General features: G+C 51.7%; 1 protein-coding gene across 1 annotated transcript; it reads left to right on the top strand.

The window, feature by feature from the left end:
* On the top strand, positions 1-9,050 carry TENT5B (terminal nucleotidyltransferase 5B). Its single transcript, XM_063356033.1, has 2 exons — positions 1-383; positions 4,129-9,050. Exons 1-2 carry the CDS (start codon positions 201-203, stop codon positions 5,146-5,148), a joined length of 1,203 nt encoding a protein of 400 aa, XP_063212103.1. The 5' UTR covers positions 1-200; the 3' UTR covers positions 5,149-9,050.
* The last annotated feature ends 805 nt before the right edge of the window (positions 9,051-9,855 follow it).

Raw genomic sequence — 9,855 nt, 5'->3', positions numbered from 1 at the left:
CCCGGCCCGGCCCGGTTCGTCGCAGCGTCCCCTCGGGCCCCGACCGCGCCTCCCCGCCTCCGCCCCGCCGTAGCCCTCCTCTCGCAAACGGCTTTTTTTTTTTTTTTTAAATTTTTTTCCCTCAAATCCCGGGGCACTTCCGGCTGGTTTCCGGGCTGTTTCCGGGTGACTCGGGCTTCTCTTCCGGTGGCGTTTCGGCGATGCTGGCGGCGGCGGCGGCGGGGGGGCCCGCTGCGGGCGCCTCGGAGCAAGGCGGAGGCCGCTTCAGCGTCCTGTCGTGGGAGCAGCTGCAGCGGCTGGACCAGATCCTGGGGGAGGCCGTGCCCATCCACGGCCGCGGGAACTTCCCCACGCTCTCGGTGCGGCCTCGCACCATCGTCCAGGTGAGGCCGGGGGCGGGTAGGCCGCGGTTGAGGCCCTGGGGGGTGGCTGGGGTGGTGGAGGCGGGGGGGTACGGGCCGCGCTCCGCCGCCCCGTTGGACTCTGCCCCGTTCCCGTGAGGGTCAGGGAGAAAATAAAAGTGCTGAGGCGGCGGTAACCGGCCCGCCGGGCCCCGGGCCAACTCTCCCCGGGCACCCTCCGCCTCCCCCCATGCCGGGCTGAGGACAGAGCGGCCGGCCTGGGTCGCCCGAGGGGGGCCGGGGATTCTCCCCCGGGGTGGGGGTGTTTAAAAGGTAGCAGGAACGTATAAAGCTGGGAGAACCCTCTTGGAAAGAGCCTTCTTTGGAAAAATGACACGGGTTGAAAATTGATGCATGATCCCATGGATCCTGCTTTGCTTCATCCCGTCCTGTGTGTGTCCCCCCCCACCTCCTCCTGTGCGCGTTTGGCGCCCTACAGAATGCGGGTGGGTGAGGGAAAGTGGCTTTTTGGAGCTGCTGCCACCAAATGGCTTCGTGCTGGTGGACGTTTGTAAGAGGCCGTTGTTAATTTAAATGCCGGATCGAATGTCAGTGTCCTTTGATTCTTGTCACACTGACCGTATCCTCCAGAGCCTGCCTAACTCTTCATCTTGCTTGAGAGTTCCTGTTAGTTTAACTATAAAGTAATAACTGTGTTTAATATTAAACTAACAATGTAGTTCAAATAAGCTGATGCATATTCATGTTGGGGAGGCAACTTCATTCCTCAGTAATGACTCATCAAATGTAAAAATCAGGCATGTTAGCTTCTAATTAAAAAGGCTATTCACAAAGCTAAAACCAGACTGGCTTTCACAATAAACTAATCGCAGGGATTTTGAAGCCTCAGCTGCTTGAGAAATATTTCTGCTTAAGCCTGGAAAAAGGAAAGGTGACATTTGAAAGACACTTGGCTGTATGAAAGAAAGCAAGCCTCAGCTGATTTCAAATTCCTTGAGTTCCTGCTGCATCTGCTGGGGGCAGAAGTGCTAAATCTTGGCTGCTGGAGCTTTAAACCAAATGACAGACGAGAGCTACTGTCAGGGCACTGCCCTTGGGTTGTGCAAGGCCAGCGGAGCTCGGCGCTGTTAAAAGCCCGGCGCGGTGCAGCATCAAATGTTCCACCACTTATTACTGTTTAGTTCCACAAAACTGAAGCAATTTGGTGCCGGAGCTGCTGAAAAGGATGTTGCCACTAGCAACTTCAAACACTAAATAACTGAGGGCTGTAATTCTGACCAACCGCGCTGGCAGACCCTGTATTTAGGGCTGACTAATCTGAAACAAGTAACCTAAAAGGCAGTTATTTATTGCACATGCTCTTGTTGTTGTGGGAGGTGGGAAGCGGCAGGTCAGGACGCAGGCAGGGTTTGCTCGTGCCTGGCTGTCAGAGTCAATTATCTGAACCACACGTAACGTGAGGTGCTGTTTTGGGAAGCAGGTCAGCAGCTGCCTAACCCTTTAAATATCCAACCCTCTGGGGAAAACGCATTCCTGAACCCACTGCCTGCAGCTGGGCTGATGTGCTTCAGGTTGAGACTGGTAGGCTGAAGCCTCCTGTCCTCGGGGAAGCGGCAAGGCTCTCTGCGCGTTGAAGCTTTTTTGGATGATTTGGGACAAGACTCACTTTGAGCAGTTAGATTATTTCCCCCCCCCCACACTTTTCTCACTACATCTCACATGGGCGGACCTGGAAACGCAGGAAGCTCCAGTAAGCCTAAAGCTTAATGGGTCTGAAACGCTGCAGGTCCCGAGTAGTGCCCAGGAAGGGGTTAAGCAGACATTCATCGGGGCTAGAAAATTAATCCGGAATGAGATTTTTCTCCAAGCACTGGTCCTAGCTCTGCCTCTAACGCTTTTGTGACCTATATCTTGTCTCCGTCTGACCCTAATAGCACAAAACTCAACTCCACAAGTAGCGCTGGAGCCGTGCCTCGGGTGAGTGACTCCAGTGGCAGTTGGCAACAACTGCGCGCCAGGAACTCCCTTGGATCGACTGCCTGATATTTATTCTATACAGGGGAATAACCCCGTGCCTCTCTTAGGAGTAAATGCAGTTTTCACACTATCTGCCTTTGAAAACAACTGCTTTCCTGGCTGGATTGGATGTTCTGGTGGGGACTTGGGGCTTCCGATGGTGAATAGCTCGCTGCTTAACTGTTGCCTGACATGTGACTGTCACCATTGGGTTGGCAAGGAGCCCGGGCACATTTCTAACGTCTTGTCAGGGAGTAATAGGGGAAACACCAGCAGAGAGGCTGCTTTGTGAGATTTAACAACCTCCTGAACTTCTGATTTAACAAGTTTAAAAACATTCATCGGTTTGTACCGAGATACCTTCCGTTTGCGAGGCACCTTGGGGCAGCAGAAGCTGGCTGGCGTGGTGTCTGAGCGTTGTCCCCAAGTGGGCCGTGATGTGCTGTGGGTTGTATACTGCAGTCCTTCACCTTTATGTATTGTTTCTTCTAAAGAAAAATCGTGCAGGGGGACAGTTTTACAGCTGCTGGGACTCACCAGAGCTACGGTGCTCTGGTGTCCCCACGCAGAACTGTCTGCTCAGGGCCGTGTCAACCGAGTGGGGGTTTCAGCCCCTCTGATAAGGTTTTGAATTTTTGTGGGGCCTCTCAAACGAGGACAACCTCGCAAGGCCGAGTAGCCCGGTCAGACGGGCTTCTAGTGGTACGACTTGTCTATTTGTATCCCAAGCTTTGGCTCTTTCAAGCTCTAGCCTTGCCTCGAGCCCCGGGTGAGCAGACTGGCTAGGTGGGACTCGCAGGACAGTGGGTAATTGCTGGAGAGAGAGACATGAAAGCAGTGTGAGGGACGGGAAGAGCTTCTGCTGGAAGATGTGAACTTAATCTTCCTGGGATCTCTGAGCTCAGTTAAACTCAAATTATAAGCTGGTGTCCAGCTAGTTTATTTTATGGTCTTGGGGGTTATTTCAGCCTCCTGTATTAAGTAATCGGGCAAGTGATTCAGTTTCGCTCTAAATGAACAAAGCTTTGGAGGTGCTGGTGGGTGTAGCCAGGACTGAGCAGGCAGCATTAAAATCACCGGAGTAACACCCGTAAGATGAAAGCTGCCTCTTGTGCTTGATAGCATGCCAAGTTCAGCATGAAGCTCTGACACACTGGAAATTGTTAGGATACACTTACTAGTTAGGACATGAACTTGCATACGCCTGGCTGGGGCTTTTGAGCAGTTCTGGCATCTTGATTTGCCTTTAATGAGCCTTGACAGGCAAAGGGGATGGCTGAAAGGAGTGAGCCACCCTGATTAAATCAACAGGGACTGCTGCAGACTGTGCTGCCGCCTCGTATTTGGAGTCCTTTTTGGATCGCCTGGTCTTGGCTTGATGGCTGGGAAGGCTGGTTGCAACCATGGGGGGACAAAGGGGGCAGAGACCTCCCCAAAGAACGGGTTTGGATAACCCCGCAGCTTTGCTGGGGGGAAGGAAGGGAAGGGCAAACAGCTGTACTGGAAGCAGAAACAGCTTTTCAAGTGCAGTAAGAGCCCTCTAACGCAAGGGAATAAAGAAAGGAGAGCCACCCCCATCTGCTGGCAAGGCTCTGGATTCTTTCCAAAGTGACCTATTTCTAATGGATTAGCTTTTTATTTCACTGTCTTGCACTGGAGTGACCCATATAAGCACAGGGAGTGAATCCTGCTACTGTAGACTGCTGCAAGAATGCTGTCTTGCTTCTCACCAACTCTCTCTATATCTCAGGTTGTCCGTAGTCGCCTGGAGAAGAAAGGAATCACAGTCCATAATGTAAGGTTGAACGGCTCGGCAGCTAGTCACGTTCTGCATCAAGACAGTGGTTTGGGTTACAAAGACCTAGATCTCATCTTCGGTGTGGATCTGAAGAGCGAAGATGTCTTCCAGCTTGTTAAAGATGTGGTCATGGACTGCCTTCTTGACTTCCTCCCGGAAGGTGTCAACAAAGACAAGATCACCCCCATGACTCTGAAGGAAGCATATGTGCAGAAGCTTGTGAAGGTGTGCAACGAAACTGACCGCTGGAGCCTCATATCGCTCTCCAACAACAGCGGGAAGAACGTGGAACTCAAATTCGTGGACTCTCTCAGACGGCAGTTCGAGTTCAGCGTGGACTCCTTCCAAATCATCCTGGATTCGCTTCTGCTGTTTGGGGAGTGTTCAGAGAACCCCATGGCTGAGAACTTCCACCCCACGGTCACTGGGGAGAGCATGTACGGGGACTTTGAGGAGGCAATGGACCATCTGCGGAACAGGGTCATCGCCACGAGGAACCCGGAGGAGATCAGAGGTGGGGGGCTTCTGAAATACTGCAACCTCTTGGTGAGGGGTTTTAAGCCCAAATCGGAAGTGGATATGAAGGCACTACAGAGGTACATGTGCTCCAGGTTTTTCATAGACTTCTCTGACATCGGTGAGCAGCAGAGGAAGCTGGAGTGCTACCTCCAGAGCCACTTTGTTGGCATGGAGAGCAAAAGATATGACTATTTGATGACCCTCCACAGGGTGGTCAATGAGAGCACAGTCTGCCTTATGGGACACGAAAGGAGGCAGACCCTGAACCTCATTGCCATGCTGGCCGTGAGAGTCCTGGCTGAGCAGAACATCATCCCCACGGTCACAAACGTTACCTGCTACTACCAGCCAGCTCCCTACGTCAGTGAAATAAACTTCAACTACTATGTCACCCACGTGCAGCCCTTCCTGCCTTGCAATCAGTCCTACCCAACGTGGCTTCCCTGTAACTGAGCCAGGACGAACTTCAGGGTCTGTCTGTCCTCCAAGGTATTTCCTTGCCGTGGGGAGGGGGCAAAAAAAAAAAAAACCAACAAACAAAAAACAAACCACAAAACAACAAAAACAAACAAACCTTCTTAGAACTGCGACAAAAGGAAACTTCCTGGACTTTTTCTTGAGTGTCTCGTTCCTGGGGTTGTCGGAACGAGGCCTGTCTGCCGTACACTGTGATGGGAAGTGCAGTGTTACGGAAAGTAGCTGACGTTGGACGTTTACAGGAAGACTCGATCGCTTATTGAATTCTGGAGGCAATGGGGGAGGGTGGGGGTTGTGTGAGGGGAGACTGTAGAATTACGCTAAGGTAGAGCTGCACTGCCCTGAAACGGATCTGAATTGGTTTTGGTTGTCTTTTTTTTTTTTTTTCTTAGTGCGGGAGGTGTTATGGGTGTGCAGACTTGTGGTTTCTGAAGATAGAAGCCCGAGTGGCTAATTCCTTTGAAGGACCAAAGAATCCTGTTTAAGTGCCTGTAACAATATAAACACAACTGTACTGTAAACCTTATTATTTTTTCGCAGGGGCTGACATCCCAAGAGCTTGAGTGGGGATGTCCCACGAAGAACATGTTTCTGTTGGGGGTGGGAGGGTCGTTAAGATCATTTCTAGTAGCCTCGCTGAAGCAAGAATGGGATCGCAGGTTACATGTCGCTGAGGTTTTTTGGCATGGCTTGCTGCCTGTGAAGGACCAGCTGTAGCAAATAGCTGTCAAAGCGGAGTTGCATAAACAGGGGTGGGCTTGGAATGACTTTTTTTTTTTTGTGTAAATGCCTAAAACTGGGGACAGCAGTGGGGGTGGGGGGGGTGGGGAGTGCATGGTGGAAAATGCTGTGCGGAGCTTTGTGGAGAAAAGGCAGCAGGGACCTACGTATGAATTTACTCAAGCTCCCGAGTCTGCAGTGCCAAAATGTAATCGTGTACGTAAACCACGAGGCAGACGATCTGTCCAGGAGCCTGCCCCAGGCTACCGTACCTAATCATGTATTTTCTAGGGGAATTTGAAATGCTGCTTATTTTGTTTGGGTGGTTGTTGGTTTTTGGTGGTTTTTTTTTTTGGCATGCAAGTGTGGTTTTAATGCATAAAGCCAGAGGCCGGCTGGGTTTATCTGGGACGATGAGGCTTGTCCTTTGAAGCACAAACCAACTAGTTAACTAGTCAGTTATCCCCAGCTGTTGCTGTGATGGGGGCTGGAGCCCGTGTCCTTCTAGGAGCTAGGCAGACCTCTTCCAGACTCGGGCTGGAGATCTTCCCTCTGCCCTCAGGCAGGTCCTATCTTCAAAAGCAGCTTATTTCCAGTTACGTGATTCCACACGCGAGCCACTGATAGCATTTGAAATTCATTCTCTAGCTAGAAATGGAGCTTGGGGAGGGGGCAGAAGGTTGTGCAGAAGTCAGTTGGCCTTAGGAGGGAGGAGACGCGGGGGGAAAAAGTATGTCTTCTCCGAACAAACCCTTTTGTGTCTTGGGAGTTTGACGCTCTCTTAGTCAAATGTTTGGCTTTGAAGTTGTCGGGTGTCTAGAGCACAAACAGTCTTTCACTGAGGTGCCTGGATTGCCGTGCCCGTTCTCATGAAACATCATCTCAGACTTAACTATGCACGGATGGAGAGGTGGGCGAGCAAGCAGGCGCTCCCTAGAGATGCTGCTCTGGGAACACCGTGGCTTCATGGTGCTTCCTCCGAGGCTGACATACTTGAGTCTCTTTACTAACTTTTTTTTGTGGGGTTTGTTTTTTTTTTTTTGTGACGAAACTGTAATAGCTGGGCAGACTGAACACTCTTAATAAAGACTAGAACCTTGGAACGTGTATAGCCAGATTGCTACCTTTTTTGGGGTAGGGGCGATGTGGGGTGGGGAGGGGGAAGCAGTCTGGGGGCTCTTGCACTTAACATGAACTAACCAATTTGAAACTGGTCCAGCTTCGCTTCCTATCCAGTCAGAGCTGAAGAAATGTCACTAACGATGTAGTTATTACAGGTTTAACTGCCTTCCTGTAGAACAGCTTTGCCTTCAGGGCCAGGGCTGGTGTGTAGACTCTGCCCCAGCCCGGTAACTCCCTGCTGCCCAGAGCCTGATCCCTGTGGTGCGAGTTTGAGACTTTTTTTTTTTCCCCAGTGCAAGGTAAAAAATTGGTGTAAGGGCTGCTTTTGAGATCCTAAGCATGCCGCCTTCACGGCTTCAAAGGAGGATATTTGTTCGCTTGTGGTTTTTTTCTCGCGTTTTAAACTTCAGATGAACGTAGATGACATGTAGCGTGCTTTTTTTTTTTTTACGGGCTGCTTCCCCTCTGCCCACAGACACATAGACGCACTAAACTGAGATTCCCTCCTTCCCGTTTAAGATGTCAAAAAGATTCCCTACGGCCAACAGCTCGACAGGGCAACTTCCGTTGAGATTGCACTTTTGATTTACGGAGTGTGTGTGGTGGGACTCTTGCGAATGGGTTGAATCTGAATTATATTTTTTTTTTCTAGACCTTGCAGTGATACTGTGCTGCCTCCTGTGAGGGGGGGGCAATTGGAAGATTCCAGTAGCTTGAATGGCACTTGATTTTGTTTTAAATGTTGTTTTTTCCTACACCTGTATCACTTGTCATGCGATGGGCTTGACATAGACTCACTAGATTCTTTAGAATCTGTTACAAATAAATACAGTGTATTCAAATTTGTTGGATTTTTTTTATTATTTATTATTATTTGCTTGTCCATCCGAGTAGCGTGCTGTTGAGGTGGCTGACCCTGCTCCCACCAAGAACCAGTCTCTGAACCAACTGGTTGCGTGGAGAGGAGCGAGCTGGGATGCTGGTTCTGGACCTGGCCTGATGCTCCTCGTACGTCGAGCTGCTCCGTCCCTCAAACCGAAGCAGCTGTGGGAGCCTGGGAAGCGTGTAGCTGTTGGCAGGTCATTCCGGCGGCCCAGGGAGGTTTCTATTAATAACACTGTTCTTTAGTGTTGGGCACCTTCCCTTTTCCTGGTGCCTCCTCAAGTTGCTGGTGGGGGAGGGTGGCCCGCCAGTGGCAGCGGTGACCTGAGGTCCCTTGTCTTGGGGGACGGTACGGGGGGACTCTCGCTGCTGGCTTTCCACGACTTCGTTCTTGTCTGCTGATGGTCCTGAACAGCCAAAGGTTGCTTGCGTAACTAAGACTTGCTTATTTTGTGTCGCTGACCCACCCGCAGAGTGGTTCCTCTTGCAAAGGGGAGGGCAAGAGGCTCTGAAAGGTTTACCTCCCCCCAAAAAAAAGCTTGAATGTGCTGGTGTTTAGGCCGGATTTCCCACGCTGTGGCTAGAAGCTGGCTGTCGGTAGCTGGGTGCAGGCTCCTCCAGCCCTGGCTGCCCTCCAGCCTAAGATGAAGTTTCGTTTCCCCTTGTCAAGCTGCAGGCAGTTCTGGTTCCACTGCAGCCATCGAGCCCGTGACGCGCCGGTCCCTCTTTGGGACAAACTTGCTGGCTCCGCATCTCTGAATTGTTACAGTCCGGAGCCAAATTTCCCTCTGACAGCAGGTGTGGGTGGTTCTTGCTGGGCTGGCACCGCATAAGGCTGTCCCTATCACCCGCGCGAGTAGGACTCTGCTCTTGCCGAGCCCGTTTCTCTCTAAACCTGTTGGCGGGGCCGTGGGACGCAGCCCAGCACCCGGCTCCTGCCTTTCCCCGAGCGTCTTGTCTATGGGAGTGGTTCTAAAATATCTGCTTAGTTTGTCAGCCGTCTCCTCCGTGCCAGCGGTGGGTCCGGCCGGTGGCTGTTGATGCTCTGGTGAATAAGCTGCCTCTGGATTTGTGACCCTGGAAGCAGAGCGGCAAAAGCCCTGACAGAGTCGGCTTGTCATTGTTGGAGCGGATCAGACTGTACAAAGGGATGCTGGTGGAAAGTACTAGTTGTGATCAGAAAGGAGCTGCCAATGTTTACAACTGAGATTTGGATCCCTCTTTTGTTAATTGTCGAATAAAAAAAAAAAAAAAACCCCACCCATATATTTTTCTCACAGCCCGTAGCCTGTCATTATTTTTTTTTCCCTTTGAACGCAGGCTGATGGACAAGTCAGGATGCGCCCGAATATCTGGTGGGGGGAGATTTGGACTCCGGTGATGGGCGCCTCGGTGGGCGCTGGGTGCCCGAGTGCATCTCTCAGCCTTGGCTCTAGAGCTTTGCTCCGCGGAAAGATGTGTTTTTGGGGTGCCTGTGGCTTTGCCCTGGCAACTCCCTGTACTTAGATCACTGGTGGTGTGCCCGGGGCAGACTGGTCTGGGTTCTGCTGGTTATCTGGAGCGGAGAAGCCCCCGGGGCGGTCTGCGCATGAGCGGTGCAGTACGGCACGTGCCCCTCGGCACCTCTGCAAAGGGCTGGTGGGGGATCCGTGCCTTGAGACGCGTCCAAAAATACCCAGCCTCGTGGCAGCTAGGTCCTTCCCAGGGTTTGCAATGCGGGTTTTACATCTGCAGCTCTGCCCGCGGCAGCTTTTCTCCTGGAAGGACACCTGGCCGAGCTCCAAAAAAATCACTGAAACGGGGAGGAATTTGTCTCGAATCTCCAGAATGCAAGAAGCATCTTGCTGCTTTCGGCTGTCCTTAATCTGCTGGCTCAGCGCCGAGGGTGGCACCGGGTGTACGCAGGCGGGTAGCTAGACCCAGCGTGGCGTTCAAGTTGTCTCTCAATCTCTCTAATCA

Source organism: Chroicocephalus ridibundus, chromosome 19 (assembly GCF_963924245.1).
Source record: "Chroicocephalus ridibundus chromosome 19, bChrRid1.1, whole genome shotgun sequence".
Classification (NCBI taxonomy): domain Eukaryota; kingdom Metazoa; phylum Chordata; class Aves; order Charadriiformes; family Laridae; genus Chroicocephalus; species Chroicocephalus ridibundus.
The sequence above is the reverse complement of the archived record's forward strand: the minus strand, read 5'-3'. Positions and strand labels throughout refer to the sequence as shown.

Bases quoted from the DNA above. Each gene is read 5' to 3' on its own strand.
- TENT5B (XM_063356033.1), top strand. From the start codon at position 201: ATGCTGGCGGCGGCGGCGGCGGGGGGGCCCGCTGCGGGCGCCTCGGAG. The intron at 384-4,128 runs GTGAGGCCGGGG...TCTATATCTCAG, and splicing joins GGCCTCGCACCATCGTCCAG to GTTGTCCGTAGTCGCCTGGA.